The 17,798-nt window shown below is 47.4% G+C and overlaps 1 protein-coding gene across 5 annotated transcripts in view; it reads left to right on the top strand.

Annotated features, from left to right (window-relative positions):
- Positions 1-17,798, top strand: part of POLRMT (RNA polymerase mitochondrial) — a 238,297-nt gene that overhangs the window by 152,112 nt on the left and 68,387 nt on the right. For all 5 annotated transcript variants that reach the window (XR_013622380.1, XM_078771712.1, XM_078771710.1 and 2 more), the window contains one exon: positions 10,897-11,308. Coding sequence is in view for 4 of the 5 variants with exons in the window: in XM_078771712.1 (XP_078627838.1) it covers positions 10,897-11,308 (412 nt within the window). In the remaining variant the exon portion in view is untranslated. The remainder of the gene's footprint in view (positions 1-10,896; positions 11,309-17,798) is intronic.

The raw sequence follows: 17,798 nt of genomic DNA, 5'->3' as shown, positions 1-17,798 counted from the left end.
ATACGGTGTACCTATTCTAATCCAGGGTACACACTGGGAAACGTTTAAAACATGGAAATTCTGGGGGCGGTGGGGGGAGCATCATGGCTGTGGGGGCCCCGTCAGCACCACGCCACGGCAGCCCGGTCAGCACCACACCACGTCGGCCCGGTCAGCACCACACCACGTCGGCCTGGTCAGCACCACACCACGCTGGCCCGGTCAGCACCACACCACGTCGGCCCGGTCAGCACCACACCACGCTGGCCCGGTCAGCACCACACCACGTCGGCCCGGTCAGCACCACACCACATCGGCCCGGTCAGCACCACACCACGTCGGCCCGGTCAGCACCACACCACATCGGCCCAGTCAGCACCACACCACGTCTGCCCAGTCAGCACCACGGCGGCCCGGTCAGCACCACACCCTTGGAAAGGACTTCGATGCTGTGGAGAGATCGAAGCAATTCTCCTTGCTCGAGCAGACCGGAAGCGGAAGTCCATATATATAAGCACATATATATAATGTGCACATATATATAAGGATATACAGACTTGGCATTTAATATGGAATATTTTTTTTGGAGGGGTGAACTTACTTTTCAAGATGGCTTAGAACCAAAAGTTCATTGGAATTATGTTGAAATTATTCTGGATTTTGTTAATGTGACCTTTAAAAGAAACAAAAACCACATTTGACATTTCTAAGCAAATAAATTGATCCTTGAAAGTGATGTAAACTGATATCGAACTCAATTCACGGACAGTACTGTGTTAAACTTCTGTACGTTTTCCAGAAGTATCTCTTTATTTTGCACATTAGCCAAATGTTTTTTTAACAAAAACAAAAGTTAAATTACGACTGGGATTACGGACAGTAAAATTACAGTTCAGTACTTCGTGTAACCCCCACGAGCATTCAGAAGAGCACGTACACGTTGAGGCATGCTGTTCACGAGATTTGCCAAGGTTTGGACAGGAATCGCTTGCCATGCAGTGACAATAGCCTGCTGCAATTCACGCACAGAGGCAGGCTGCTGGTCCAAGTGGTCGATTTGACGCGTTAATTCTGCCCACAAGTTCTCTATCGGATTCATATCCGGGGACATGGCAGGCCACTCCATATGCTCTACACCACGGTCAGCAAGAAAGTGTTGGATCATGCGAGCACGATGAGGCCGTGCATTGTCAATTTGGAAGACAAAGTTTCCTCGAAAGGCTGCACAAACAAATGGAAGCAATGTTTCTTCCAGAATGGCCCTGTGCTTGAACTGGTTCAGGTTTCCATTCAGAACAACCAGGTCAGTTTTGCCCCCTGCATGAAAAGCAGCCCAAACGGTCACCCCACCACCTCCAGCTTGGACTCTTGGCACTATACAATCTTCGTTGTAGGCTTCAGGCACTTGTCTGCGCACTCGGAAGCGGCCATCTTAACGATAGACCAGAAATCTAGACTCGTCACTGAAGATCAAGTGATTCCAGTGTCCTGGCTGCCATTGACGGTGCTCTCTGGCCCACTGCAATCGGCGCTGGCGGTGTTGTCTGGTCAGACGTGGCTTTCTCAGGGGACGCCTGGCACGACAGCCTGCTTGAACCAGTCGTTGGTTGACTAGCCTTCTGGATACAGGCACATTTGTCAGTTGCTGCCACTCAGCCCTAAGCCGATTAGCTGACTTGGTACGGCCATCGCGGACTAACCGGTGCAGCTAGCGATCATCCCTCCTTGTGGTTCTGCGGGGACGTCCTGGCCTCGGTATTGGAGTAGGGACACCCCTCTGAGCATTTCGTTTCAGGATCTTTGACACCTGACCTTGAGTGATGCCATACTGCTGAGCAATAACAAGCTGTTTCATGCCGGAATTTCGTAAAGCCACCACTAAATGACAAACAGCATTGTCGAGTTGACGGACCATCTCCAGGGGAAGCGGCAATAACTTTTGTAGACGTGCAGCAATTGTTTTCCACTAATACAGAACGCAACAACCCTTATGTACCCGATTGTGAAGCCAATCGTCAAATGTACATGTCCGTACATTTTGTCATGCCACCTGTGATATAATCCTGTTATTGACTTCTTGCTGCGACAGACAATCAGTGACATGGTTCTTTTAACAAAGAAATCACCGAAGCGTAAAAGAAACTCACCAGATTGATATGCCGAGTTCAGAAAGTAAACCCAAGTCAAGAAAAAAAAAAATTCCATATTAAATGCCAAGTCTCTAATATATTGTGGGCTTTCAATAAAAAAATACGAGCAAATAATAACGGTGGGGTAGCAAAAAAGGAGGTGGGGTTGAGAGGTTGGGGTATTAAATCAAGCCTCTCAAAATATCAGCACCACGTCGGCCTGGTCGGCCCAGAACCTGTCACGAAGTCCAAGGACATCAGCACGTCATCCGAAAACAGCTCCGGTTGGTGCGAACCACTCGGTCAATGGCGCGAACCAGGTCCCGACATGCCCTTGCTCGCTTGGCCCCAATGAAGGCCTCGTTGGGTGTTCTCCAAACAGGGGCAAAATCGCCCAAGCCGCGCTGGATTTCGGCAGCTGAAGCCTTGCTCTCTCGGCCCCGATGAAGGTCTCGCTGGGGTTCTGCTAGTATATATATATATCTACAGACTTGGCATTTAATATGGAATTTTTTTTTTTTCTTGACTTGGGCTTACTTTCTTAACTCAGTATATCAATCTGGTGAGTTTCTTTTACACTTTGGTGATTTATTTGTTAAAAGAACCATGTCACTGATTGTCTGTCACAGCAAGAAGTCAACAACAGGATTATATCACAGGTGGCGTGGCAAAATGTACGGACAGGTGCATTTGACGATTGGCTTCACAGTTGGGTATACAAGGGTTGTTGCGTTCTGTATTAGTGGAAAACAACTGCTGCACGTCTCCAAAAGTTATTGACGCTTCCTCTGGAGATGGTCCGTCAACTCGACAATGCTGTTTGTCATGGAGTGGTGGCTTTACGAAATTACGGCATGAAAGACCGTGGTATTGCTCGGGAGTATGGCATCACTCAAGGTCAGGTGTCAAAGATCCTGAAACGAAATGCTCAGAGGGGTGTCCCTACTCCAATACCGAGGCCAGGACGTCCCCGCAGAACCACAAGGAGGGATGATCGCCAGCTGCACCGGTTAGTCTGCGATGGCCGTACCAAGTCAGCTAATCGGCTTCGGGCTGAGTGGCAGCAACTGACAAATGTGCCTGTATCCAGAAGGCCAGTCAACCAACGACTGGTTCAAGCAGGCTATTGTGCCAGGCATCCCCTGAGAAAGCCACGACTGACCAGACAACACCACCAGCGCCGATTGCAGTGGGCCAGAGAGCACCGTCAATGGCAGCCAGGACACTGGAATCATGCGATCTTCAGTGACGAGTCTAGATTTCTGGTCTATCGTCATGACGGCCGCGTCCGAGTGCGCAGACAAGTGCATGAAGCCTACAACAAAGATTGTATAGTGCCAAGAGTCCAAGCTGGAGGTGGTGGGGTGACCGTTTGGACTGCTTTTCATGCAGGGGGCAAAACTGACCTGGTTGTTCTGAATGGAAACCTGAACCAGTTCAAGTACAGGGCCATTCTGGAAGAAACATTGCTTCCATTTGCTCATGCAGCCTTTCGAGGAAACTTTGTCTTCCCAGATGACAATGCACGGCCTCATCGTGCTCGCATGATCCAACACTTTCTTGCTGACCGTGGTGTCGAGCATATGGAGTGGCCTGCCATGTCCCCGGATATGAATCCGATAGAGAACTTGTGGGCAGAATTAACGCTTCAAATCGACCACTTGAACCAGCAGCCGACCTCTGTGCGTGAATTGCAGCAGGCTATTGTCACTGCATGGCAAGCAATTCCTGTCCAAACCTTGGCAAATCTCGTGAACAGCATGCCTCAACGTGTACGTGCTCTCCTGAATGCTCGTGGGGGTTACACGAAGTACTGAATTGGAATTTTACTGTCCGTAATCCCAGTCATAATTTAGCTTTTGTTTTTGTTAAAAATAAATTTGGCTAATGTGCAAAATAAAGAGATACTTCTGGAACGTACAGAAGTTTAACACAGTACTGTCCATGAATTGAGTTCGATATCAGTTTACATCACTTTCAAGGATCAATTTATTTGTTTCGAAATGTCAAATGTGGTTTTTGTTTCTTTTAAAGGTCACATGAACAAAATCTAGAATAATTTCAACATAATTCCAATGAACTTTTGGTTCTAAGGCATCTTGAAAAGTAAGTTCACCAAAAAATATTCCATATTAAATGCCAAGTCTGTATATATATATATTAAAAAAATATTCCACATTAAATGCCAAGTCTGTATCTATGTACAGACTTGGCATTTAATATGGAATATTTTTTTTGTGGGGGTGAATTTACTTTTCAAGATGTCTTAGAACCAAAAGTTCATTGGAATTATGTTGAAATTATTCCAGATTTTGTTCATGTGACCTTTAAAAGAAACAAAAACCACATTTGACATTTCGAAACAAATAAATTGATCCTTGAAAGTGATGTAAACTAATATCGAACTCAATTCATGGACAGTACTGTGTTAAACTTCTGTACGTTTTCCAGAAGTATCTCTTTATTTTGCACATTTGGCAATTTTTTTTAAACAAAAACAAAAGCTAAATTATGACTGGGATTACGGACAGTAAAATTACAGTTCAGTACTTCGTGTAACCCCCACGAGCATTTAGGAGAGCATGTACACGTTGAGGCATGCTGTTCACGAGATTTGCCAAGGTTTGGACAGGAATCGCCTGCCATGCAGTGACAATAGTCTGCTGCAATTCATGCACAGAGGTCGGCTGCTGGTCCAAGTGGTCGATTTAACGCGTTAATTCTGCCCACAAGTTCTCTATCGGATTCATATCCGGGGACATGGCAGGCCACTCCATATGCTCTTCACCACGGTCAGCAAGAAAGTGTTGGATCATGCGAGCACGATGAGGCCGTGCATTGTCATCTTGGAAGACAAAGTTTCCTCGAAAGGCTGCACGAGCAAATGGAAGCAATGTTTCTTCCAGAATGGCCCTGTACTTGAACTGGTCCAGGTTTCCATTCAGAACAACCAGGTCAGTTTTGCCCCCTGCATGAAAAGCAGCCCAAACGGTCACCCCACCACCTCCAGCTTGGACTCTTGGCACTATACAATCTTTGTTGTAGGCCTCATGCACTTGTCTGCGCACTCGGACGTGGCCATCTAGACAATAGACCAGAAATCTAGACTCGTCACTGAAGATCACGTGATTCCAGTGTCCTGGCTGCCATTGACGGTGCTCTCTGGCCCACTGCAATCGGCGCTGGCGGTGTTGTCTGGTCTGGCGTGGCTTTCTCAGGGGACGCCTGGCATGATAGCCTGCTTGAACCAGTCGTTGGTTGACTCGCCTTCTGTATACAGGCACATTTGTCAGTTGCTGCCACTCAGCCCCAAGCCGATTAGCTGACTTGGTACGGCCATTGCGGACTAACCGGTGCAGCTGGCGATCATCCCTCCTTGTGGTTCTGCGGGGACGTCCTGGCCTCGGTATTGGAGTAGGGACACCCCTCTGAGCATTTCGTTTCAGGATCTTTGACACCTGACCTTGAGTGATGCCATACTGCCGAGCAATAGCACGCTGTTTCATGCCGTAATTTCGTAAAGCCACCACTCCATGACAAACAGCATTGTCGAGTTGACGGACCATCTCCAGAGGAAGCGGCAATAACTTTTGGAGATGTGCAGCAGTTGTTTTCCACCAATGCAGAACACAACAACCCTTGTATACCCGACTGTGAAGCCAATCATCAAATGCACCTGTCCGTACATTTTGCCACGCCACCTGTGATATAATCCTGTTGTTGACTTCTTGCTGCGACAGACAATCAGTGACATGGTTCTTTTAACAAATAAATCACCAAAATGTAAAAGAAACTCACCAGATTGATATACTGAGTTAAGAAAGTAAACCCAAGTCAAGAAAAAAAAATATTCCATATTAAATGCCAAGTCTGTATATAAAGCAGTAAAGTATGTTTGTTTGTTTGTTTGTCCTCTTATAACTCGAGAACTACTCATCGCAGAGCAAAACCAAAGGAATATTCGGAATCAGTACGTCTCAGAGCAACTACAGCACACCTTAAAATTTTAAAAACTTCGCGTTTTAAAATTGTGACGTCATCAGCGTATTTCGGAACGTTAATTTTTAAACTTCATATTCGGAATCAGTACGTCCCAGAGAAATTTTGTAACGATAATTTTTCAACTTCATCCGATTGACATGGGACCAACGTCATGTGACAGAGAGTGAAACATTTATTTGACGACAATGACTTCCGACTTCCGGGTTCGGAATGCGGGACCAATGCCATTTGACAGGGAATAAAAAATAAATGCGACATTCAATTGACGACAATGACTTCCGACTTGACTCCCCCCTCCCCCCTCCCCCCCTCCCCCTCCCCCCCTCCCCTCTACCCTCCCCCCCTCCCCTCCCCCCTCCCCTCCCCCTCGCCCCCCTCCCCTCCCCCCTCCCCCCCTCCCCTCCCCCCTCCCCCCCTCCTCTCCCCCCTCCCCCCTCTCCTCCCCCTCCCTCTCCTCCACCCTCCCCCTCCCCTCCCCCCTCCCACCCCCCCCCTCCCCTTCCCATCCCCCCCTCTTCTCCCCTCTCCCCCTCCGCCTCTTCTCCCCTCTCCCCCTCCCCCTCTTCTCCCCTCTCCCCTTCCCCCTCCCCCCCTCTTCTCCCCTCCCCCCCCGTTCCCCTCCCTTCCCCCCTCCCCTCTCCTCCCCCGCCCGGCAATGCTGGGTACTTCTGCTCGTATATATATATATATATATATATATATATATATATATATATATTAATATATATATATATATATATATTAATATAATATATATATATATATTAATATATATATATATATAATATATATATATATATATATATATATATAATATATATATATATATTATAATATATATATATTATATATATATTTATATAATATATATATATATATATATATATGTATATATATGTATATATATATGTATATATATATGTATATATATATATATATATATATATATATATATATATATATATATATTAATATATATATATAAGCAAAGATTTGCGGTTGGGAGTAAATCCAAATGACTCCATGGTAAAATCTCCAACCTTTAATTGAACAATGACTCAACGTTTTGATTAACAACATGTGACAAAGCCACACGCCTCAGTTAATCTTCCTCAAGAGTGATAAAATCATCTCAACATCCCCTTATATGCAAAGTGGGTGGGGTATATGCAAAGTGGGGTGGGCAAAGCTGGACAGCCAATTAAACCGTATCACACCGCTCTCGTGAAATGAGAACGTTACTGACCAAATTCAAAAATCAACCGCATATTAACGGCTCAAAACAATCCTGTAAGCAATGCTGGATTATAACTCAAGTGTTTAGAAAATCCGGAACAATCATTACATTTAATTAGAAGTTAAACTTGTCAATAATTAAATTGTAAATTAAATTAAAACTGTAAATATATTAAAGCACAAATTTTTCAGATAAAATAAAATTGCCATAATATCAAGATCATCACATGTGGCCCTATGCGGTAAAGGGGAATGCGGGAAGGGGGTGTAATAGGGGGGATAAAAGGGGGGGTGGAGGGGGGTCATTGTTTGTTCAATTAAAGGTTGGAGATCATACCATGGAGTCATTTGGCTTTACTCCCAACCGCAAATCTTTGCTTATAATTATTGGCGAAAGCCATGGGCAGGACATTGCCAAGAGATGCTGTCATTACACCATCCTTGTGGAGCGGACCGAAGTAACGAAGGCACATCTTCGGTTTAACCATCTCTGTTTGGAACAGAACATTCTTCTGAAGCCTCTACGTTTCAGACCCCCCCCCCCCCCCCCCCCCCATGCCGGGTTTGAAAGCTAAGCAGATTATGCAGGCAACGGGACGGAGGTTTCTTCATTTGCACATTTCAAACTGCCACCATCGCCTCGCTAAATGGTATGACCATGTGCAACAGTTGGCTCGTACTATTGCGCCAAGACTACCTGGCGAGTTATGGGATCGAGTACAACGGAGAGCTCACACTTTCGCGGAGCACACTAGGACATCGGTGGGGAAACGGCATCAACGATAGTTCACAGCATTGATTGATGAAACCACACATCGCATGACTCCCGTCGTTGACGTGAACATTCTTCGGAACTGGTGGGTGGTTAACCGGTCGAGTATGCAGCTCTCGGAGGCACAAACCAGCTTGTTGCAGAAGGGCCTTAATTTTGCCATCACTCCCCGATTTGTTCTGAAAGACACCATTGTATCCCGGGTGGAATCTGCTATGATGGAACTTGATAACACCACCAATAACGAAATCAGATCACGTGTGGCTGCTGTTTTACTTCGCCCTCCGCAATTTTCACGCAACAATTTCAATTTGGACCCAAACGAACAACTAGCTTTATGAGAGTTCTGCAACATGGATGATGTGGTGTTCTTACCAGCGGACAAAGGACGGGCAACGGTGCTCATGGATCGTCTTGTATACACGAACAAAATGCAGGATATGTTGGCGGACCAAAGTACTTATGAACGGTTAACCGCAGATCCAACTAGGAAGGAGGAACGAAGGTTAAACTCGATGCTTGCCAGAATAAAAGCGACTGGAAGACTATCAGCTGCGGCGTACAAACGTCTGTACAGCAGTAAGGGAGTGGCTCCCAGGCCTACGGGCTACCGAAAGTGCACAAAGAGGGATTTCCACTACGGTTAATGTTTCCTGTATTAATGGTCCATCATATGCTCTATCCAAGTTTTTGGCAAACATTTTGAAGCATTTGGTGGGGACAACAGAGCGAACCGTGCACAATAGCACAGCATTTGCTGAAAGAGTGAAACAGCTCACCATCGAAGCACGCGAGACCATGGTTTCATTTGATGTTGTGTCTGTATTTACCAACGTGCCCATAGCCCTGGCGATTGAGGTGGCAAACCGGCGTTTGATGGAAGTTGATCGATGGAAAGAGACTGCGGGAGCTTTAGCCCAATGGACGTGTGTGACATGCTTTCTACTTGCCTCTCTTCCACCTACTTTGTATTTCATGAGGTATATTACAAGCAGGTTTATGGCACCGCCATGGGTTCCTCAGTATCGTCTGTGATTGCTAACATGGTGATGGAGGATTTGGAGGAACGCACCATTCCAGCCCTGTTAGTGGAACCACGTGTTTGGTTCCGGTACGTGGATGACACATTTGTCTTCTGTCACTCTGATGAGGTGGGCATCATACATGAGGCCATAAATAAAACTTTTTCCTCCATTAATTTCACCATTGAAGAGGAGAAAAATGGAGCCCTTCCCTTCCTGGATACACTAGTAACAAGGGATCCCAAAGGAGCCTTAAAGGTAACGGTGTACAGAAAACCAACACACACTGATCGCTACCTTGATTTCAATTTTTGCCATCCAATGGAATACAAAAGATCGGTTGTGCACACCCTCTCAAAAAGAGCACGTGAGTTAACATCTACCTTTGAAGACGAGATGAGTGAGGTGGACCATCTTCAAAATGTGTTGAGGGCAAATGGGTATCCTGATAGCTTGTTACCCAACAGGAAAACGATAAGGGCTTCCCCACACAACCGGCCTAGACCGAGAGAACAACCAAAGGGTTTGTGTATTCTGCCTTTTGTACCGGGGGTTTCACAGAGGGTCGGCAGAATTTTGAAATCGGCAGGAGTGAGGGTGAGTTTCACACCGGTTTTCACCTTTCGCCAAGCTCTTATGAGGGTCAAGGACAAGCTTCCGAGGAAGGATAGGTCAGGGGTGGTATACGTAGTGCCCTGTGGTTGTGGAGCTGAATATGTGGGTGAAACCGGGAGGACCTTAGGTCAAGGTATTGCTGAACACCAAAAAGCATTTGAATGTAATTATCCCAGCAGATCTGCTCTTGCGAAGCACGGCCTTAAGGAAGGCCACACACCTTTATGGGATAGGGTTAATATTTTGGGTTCCACACCTAACAGAAACAGAAGACGTGTTTTGGAGGCTTGGCACACGGAAGAAACTGTTACCTCGATCACACAAGAGGTGGTTGACTTACCGGTAGCGTTTGATCCACTCTTGTGTAAACGAAGCAGGCATTTCGTACTTTGAACAACGAGTCCACATAATATGTCACACAAGGTTTTTATTCGGACAATTTCCCCCCCCCCCCCCCCCAAACACGCCTCTCCCAAACCACCCCTCTCCCAAACCCCCCCTCTGCTTCCACCCCCCTCTGGTCCCCCCCCTTTTTATCCCCCCTATTACCTCCCCTTCCCACATTCCCCTTTACTGCATAGGGCCACATGTGATGATCTTGATATTATGGCAATTTGATTTTATCTTAAAAATTTGTGCTTTAATATATTTACAGTTTTAATTTAATTTACAATTTAATTATTTACAAGTTTAACTTCTAATTAAATGTAATGATTGTTCCGGATTTTCTAAACACTTGAGTTATAATCCAGCATTGCTGTACAGCAGTAAGGAACGGCTGGTTGGATGACTCATATCTTTGGAACGGCTGGTTGGATTTGGACAAACTAAACGTAGTTTTGTCGGGGAGAACCGTGCGCGGACGTCGATACCAATGGCGACCCTCACAGGCCCGTATTTCCTGAGATAGCACGCCGGTCCGGCAACAACAGGTGTGCGCCGTTGTAGGTACCGTTGGAAATGAAAAAAAAAAATTTGTTGACGCGCAGGGTCAAAATCGATGCGCGTGCTGACCAGAGACCGGAAAAATATTTTCTCGGCCTAAGCTAATGGTGTGTTGGAAGAAGGGTAAATATTCCTTTTGTCTTATATATGACTGAAATCATGGCATGCACAACCTTTCTTTCTTCCATTGGTGAAGGTATGATCCCACTGGGAAGACAGGCATAGCTGATCGTACAGACTACAACAAGGCCGTGCGCCTTGCACGCAAGACTTTGTTTGAGATGCACAGCCTGCACATGGATGCTGAATATAAGCTGTCCATTGCCAATGCCGTACGTCACCGCACGTTTTGGTTCCCGCACAACATTGATTTCCGTGGGCGCAGCTACTCCTGTCCACCTCATTTCAACCACATCGGCAGTGACACTACACGGAGCCTGCTGCAGTTTGCTGAGGGCAAACCGCTTGGGCCGAATGGCTTTGACTGGGTCAAGATCCACTTGGTGAACCTGATGGGCAGAAAAAAGTGTGAGTCGCTGAGTGAAAGACTTCGTTATGCCAATGCACACATGGAGGACGTATTGGACTCTGCTGACAGACCGCTTGAGGTGAGCTTGGGCCTGGATGTCTTTCGCTATATTTTGTTGGCCGTCTACATCTCTGCCCTGAAAGTTGTGTGGTTTACCTTTTGAACATGAGAAAGTTCCACCACTTTTTTAGGTTTCGACTTTGAGCCGACGACTGATCTCAAGAAGAGAAAACATTTAATTTGTAGGATATTTGTGATGCCCCTTGAATGACTTGCTCTCCTTTTCTCTTTTTATAGCGCATAACAAGCTCGGCATCGTTTTCATCAAAGTGGATATCACGTGTTGCTTATTCTCAAAGGCAAATTCACCCTTGTTTGAATCATTGAATATGTATTTGTGTTCACAGCATAGTTTGAACTTGCCCCACCAAGGGGTTTGAACAAACCAAAATCCCACCGTAATTTGAACAAACCAAAACGTACAAGAAATTGAGTGATGAAAAATGAAACAGACTGCACTGCAGACTACAAGACCTTGACATATTGATCATTGATGAGATATCAATGGTAGGATGAGACTTTCTGGGTCGGGTGAAAGGGGTGCAACAAAACATTTTGGTGCAACTACAGTCCTGGCATTTTGAGATCTGTACCAACTAGCACCTGTATATCAGAGGTTTGGTTTCCAAGACACCACAGACTTGTTTACTAGATTGGCAGGTTGTCTTTGGCAAGATAATTTCATGATTGGAGAGCTCAAAGAAATTGTCCGTCAAAAGGACAAGAATTTGCAGAAATTCTCAAAAGAATCAGGGAGGGTGATCACTGATCATACAGAGAATGATGTGGATGTCTTGCAGCAATGTGTCATCTCTCCAAAAGATGAAAACTATCTGATAGATGCACTTCATGTCTTTGCTACAAATGCAAAGGTTAATGCCTTTGCTCACAACCAATGAGGGAAACCTGGCAAACTAAAGGGTGCATTGAAAAGATGTCGCTGTACACAAGAAACCTAGGACTCTCAAGGGTTATGTGACAAACACAGACGCACGTTTCATAGGTGGATTGCCAGATGTCCTAGAATTAAAAGTAGATGCTGGAGTAGTGCTCATCAGAAATGTGGAAGTGACTGATAGACTTGTAAATGGTGCATTAGGGACAGTAGTAGACTTCATTGAATGTAATCCACTTTGCTGTAATCCTAAAGCTGTCTTAGTCCAGTTTGACAACTCTAGAGTGGGTGCAATGGCAAGAAAAAGTACTCATTTCAACATGACTCGATCACCTACAGCAGCCCCTATTACTGCCATTGAAGTGAGATTTTCAATATCAGCAAACAATCCAGGTATTGAAATCACAAGACGACAATTTCCTCTTCGACCGTCATGGGCAACTACAATCCATAAAACCATAAAATACAAGGTCTCCCTGTCAACCACATAGTAGTATCTATGGAAGGCAGGTTTGCAGATGGCCAATGCTATGTACCTTTAAGTAGAGTACCTAAAATGTCAGCACTTCATCTCTTGCAACTCAATCCCACTAAGATCAGATCAAGTACTGCAGTCAGAACAGAGCTGAAGCGAATGATGACACGTATTCCTTTACAAACACTCTACGATGATATGCAGACTGCCCTCGATGATCCCCGCCAATCAGTACTCATTGCTGTTCACATGGGTTATAATGGGGTATATTGTATCTACAGGGTATTATGGCCCTGAAGGGTATTATGGGGCCTCTAGGGTTTTAGGGGTCTTACAAGGTATTAGGGTTATGGAAGGTCTAACTCTAAAGGGCCTTAAAGATCTAAAGCCTCTTAGGGGTAAAAAGGATATTCGGGCTCTTAAAGGGTCTTAGGATAATAAAGGGTCAAATTGTGTTAGAGGCCTTAAGGGGTCTTAAAGTGGCTAGGGGGTGTTGGGGTATTTAAGGGTCTTAGGGCTATAATGGGTCTTTGGAGTCGAAATGGGGTTTGGGGTCTGGTAGGTCTTAAATGATGTTACGGGTCGATAGGATATTAGGGGTCGAAAGGATCTTAATAGTGTTAAGCGCCTTAGGGTTATACGGGCTCTAAAGGGTTTGGGGGTCATCGGGGTCTTAAAGGGTATTTGGGATGTAAACGGGTCTTAGGGTTGTTGTATCTGGGACTTTTATGAGTCTTGCAGGCTCTTAGGGGTTTTAAAGGTTCTTCGGAGTCTTAAGATTATTGGGCATCTTAAGGGTTTTAGGAGACTATGGGATCGAAGGTGTGAAAAGGGTCTTACAGTGTGTTGGGTGTCATAATGGTATTTTGGGTCTGAAAGGATATTAAAGGGTCTTGGGGGTCTTAAGAGTCTTCAAGGGTCTTAGGGGTCTTCATGAGTATTAGGGGTCTTAAAGCATCTTAGGTGTCTAAATGGTCTGAGTGGTATTAAGGGTATAAAAGGTCTGCAGAGTATTAAGGGTCTAAAAGGGCCTTCAGGTTATAAATGCTCGAAAGTCTAAAGGGTCTAAGGGTATTGAAGTCTTGAGAGTCTTAAGTGTCTTGGGGAGGTCTTAAAGTATATTGGGGGTCTTCGAGGGTCTTTGGGGTCTTGGAAGTTTTACGGGGTCTTAAGGCTCGAAATGGTCTTAGTAAGGGATATTCGGGGTGCGAAGGGGCCAAAAGGTATAAAGGGGTTTGGAATTCGCATGCACACATGGACAGACGCACATACGGCTCCTTTTATAGTATAGAAGAAGACGAGTGTTGAGAAGGGAGTAAGGCAAGGGTCTTTCACTCAGAGAGTGGTTAATGCATGGACTTGTCTCCCTGAAAGGGCAGTGGCAGCAGATACCATAGATACATTTAAATTTGAGTTAGAGAGGTACCTAGAAGCATTGGGGATAGAGGAGTGCCATGGGAATTGTCAGGAATGGTAGATATCTGAGGGGTGGATGGCTGATTGTTGTGATTGTCACCTGTGTCTTGATTCAGAGTTTGCACAGTCCCTGAAACTCTGAAATTCCTGGAAAAATGACAACGCATTTTCCAGTAATGGAAAGTCCTGGAAAAGTTGTTGAAGTCCTTGAAACTTCTGGAACATAGAGAAAATTGCACACATATAAATAATCTGCCAGTCCCCCAATCAGAATTGCTAATTCCACCAATCTCTTTAAGCGAACGTTACCAATTTTAACCTCCTCCAGGGATTTACCCACAAGCAGAATCTACAATGGCAGGTCACCACACGAAACATGTTTTTACGGAATAACAGTTTATTATAATAAGGTACGGGACTAACCCTAACGGAAACAGAGAATCCAGGGACATAAAGATACACGGACATAGAAACGGGCAAATAGATAATGCACTCGTGATCCGATATAATGAAAACACATGTAATACGGGAAATAAAATATCATAAAAATGGCAACGACACACAGAACAAATCAGGACACAACATAGCAAAGGGAACAGTAGGAGAAATGGGAAACGCCAACAGCAGGGCGGAGGGAGAAGGTCGACGGAGACGGACACACAAGGAATGCAAGTAATGATGAGGGGTAAGGGAGAACGCAATGGGTGGACAAGATGGATACATAAATTGTCAGGCAAAGTCTTTTAAAGGATACCGGTATGAGGGATTGAAAATGCTCCACCCTTAACGGGACACCAGCCCCCAGCTGTAGCAACCAGCGGAGAGCTGCAGCATCCAGCAGGCAAAGAGATAACAGATTGTTGGGGAGTTTTTTGTGTTTCTTCCCTGGTTTCGTTTTACACATTTTATTTAACTGCATTATTGATTGTTACCGTTGGTTGCCGAGTTGGATTACTTTGCCTGTGAGTGAATAATTGCCAGCAGGTATATGCGAGTTAGGCTCTCGGCGTATGTTAGCAAATTGAAGATCTTAACGTTTTCCACCATTTGGCACTTTGTATTTTAAACTGTCGCCTCCACTCGGAATCTTTGGAGCTCATCTCCGGCAGTCTTGCATCACCCATTAGGGAGACCAACACCATTGCAATCTATATATATAAAACACAGTTTGTGTGTGTGTGTGTAATGTTACCGATAGACTCCTAAACGGAGAGGCTTACGTGCTTGATATTTGACATAGACATGGCCATTGAGCGTGGGACGAACATGGCCGAACTCAAAATATTTGACGATCCATATTTTTTATTCATATTTACCTCAGCGCATTTCAGCGAAGTACCCGCTAATCTCAGCCGGTTCCAGAGCAGCTCGCTGATTCGCTCAGAGCGATCACGTGATGTTCCATTCCCGCCGCCAGACTGATTCGCTCAGAGCGATCACGTGATGTTCCTTCCCGTCACACGTCACTTCACCTTTTATGCGATCGTGTTTTGTATCGATTTTGTGCGATATGAATTAAATGTCTTTGAAACAGCTGTGAAACGTCTTTCCACAACCCTTCCGTCACCGATTGGAGCAGTTTCTTGCCGCACAAAACTAGCTTCGCGAAGCGAGTTGGTCGAGTCGTGCTGACCAAGATGGCGACACGGCGGCTTCACTTTTCACGGAGTATGAGCGTTCTATATATTTTCAATCTATAATTCCAGTAATCTCTGTGTGTATGTGTGTGTGTATGTGTGTGTGTGTGTATGTGTGTGTGTGTGTGTATGTGTGTGTGTGTCGTTTGTCTGTGACCGCTGTTTCTCGACAACCACGGGTCCGATATACTTGAAACTTGCCAGGTATATTGCTGGGGACCCGAGGATGTGCCTTTTCAAGGTTTCATATTAATCGGACAAGTAGTTACCGAGCTATGGCGATTTATTTACCAAACTCCGCAAGCCGTTCGCTTTGGACCAAACCATTTCATGTAAATAGAGGGGGGGGGGGGGGGGGGATTGTCACCGTACTCGCAAGCCGTTCGCTTTGGCTTTGCGAATGGACCAAACCATTTCATGTAAATAGAGGGGGGGGATTGTCACCGTACTCGCAAGCCGTTCGCTTTGGCTTTGCGAATGGACCAAACCATTTCATGTAAATAGAGGGGGGGGATATAATTTTAGATATATATATAGTACGGGCATGCCCTAGTATTTTCAATTCAGTGCACCCGTGATTTGTGGCATAGACATGACCATTGGGCCTTCACGGTGTAATTTGTGCGAGGCTTTTGTCCGAGTGAGCTTGAGTCGAGAGGGCGAATGTACGGGTTGGGAATGTACGGGTCTCCCTTCCCCCGCCCGGCAACGCCGGTACTGGAGGACGTCACAGGATCGGTGAGTCTCCAAAATCCACTTCGTGCTGTTGCGAATATGCAGGACTATGTCCGATTGTTGTGCTGCTCTCCGACCATGAGAACTGCAACGTCATTGTTGACTGGCCATCCCCTTCCCTCCCCCTTCCCCCTCCCCCCTCTGTCCCCCCTTCCCTTCCCCCTCCACCCTACCCCCTCCACCCTACCCCTCCCCTTCTCCCCTCCCCCTCCCTCCTCCTCTTCTCCCCTCCCCCTCCATTTTCCCCCTCCCCCTCCATTTCCCCCTCCTCCTCCCTTTCCCCCTCCCCCCTCCCCCTCCCTTTTCCCCCTCCCCCCTCCCTTTTCCCCCTCCCCCTCCCTTTTCCCCCTCCCCCTCCCTTTTCCCCCTCCCCCCTCCCCCTCCTCCCCTCCCCCTCCCTTTTCCCCCTCCCCCCTCCCCCTCCCTTTTCCCCCTCCCCCCTCCCCCTCCCTTTTCCCCCTCCCCCCTCCCCCTCCCTTTTCCCCCTCCCCCTCCCCCTCCCTTTCCCCCCTCCCCCCTCCCCCTCCCTTTTCCCCCTCCCCCTCCCCCTCCCTTTCCCCCCTCCCCCTCCCCCTCCCCCCTCCCCCTCCCCCTCCCTTTCCCCCCTCCCCCTCCCCCTCCCCCCTCCCTTTTCCCCCTCCCCCTCCCTTTTCCCCCTCCCCCCTCCCCCCTCCCTTTTCCCCCTCCCCCCCTCCCTTTTCCCCCTCCCCCCTCCCCCTCCCTTTTCCCCCTCCCCCCTCCCCCTCCCTTTTCCCCCTCCCCCCTCCCCCTCCCTTTTCCCCCTCCCCCCTCCCCCTCCCTTTTCCCCCTCCCCCCTCCCCCTCCCTTTTCCCCCTCCCCCCTCCCCCTCCCTTTTCCCCCTCCCCCCTCCCCCTCCCTTTTCCCCCTCCCCCCTCCCCCTCCCTTTTCCCCCTCCCCCCTCCCCCTCCCTTTTCCCCCTCCCCCCTCCCCCTCCCTTTTCCCCCTCCCCCCTCCCCCTCCCTTTCCCCCTCCCCCTCCTCCTGCCTTTCCCCCTCCCCCTCCCTTCCCCCCTCCCCCTCCCCCCCCCTTCCCCCCTCCCCCTCCCCCCCTTCCCCCCTCCCCCTCCCCTCCCCCTTCCCCCCTCCCATCCCCCTCCACCCTACCCCCTCCCCTTCTCCCCTCCCTTTTCCCCCTCCCCTTCTCCCCTCCATTTTCCCCCTCCCCTCCCCCACCCTTCTCCCCTCCCCCCCTCTTCTCCCCTCCCCCCCTCTTCTCCCCTCCCCCCCCCGTTCCCCTCCCCTCCCCTCCCCTCCCCCGCCCAGCAATGCCGGGTACTTCTGCCGGGTCCCCCCCTCGCCCTCCCCCTCCCTCCCCCCTCCCCCTCCCCCTC

Source organism: Myxine glutinosa, chromosome 2 (genome assembly GCF_964187855.1).
Source record: "Myxine glutinosa chromosome 2, kmMyxGlut1.1, whole genome shotgun sequence".
NCBI lineage: Eukaryota > Metazoa > Chordata > Myxini > Myxiniformes > Myxinidae > Myxine > Myxine glutinosa.
This window is presented reverse-complemented; position numbering and strand designations above follow the sequence as displayed.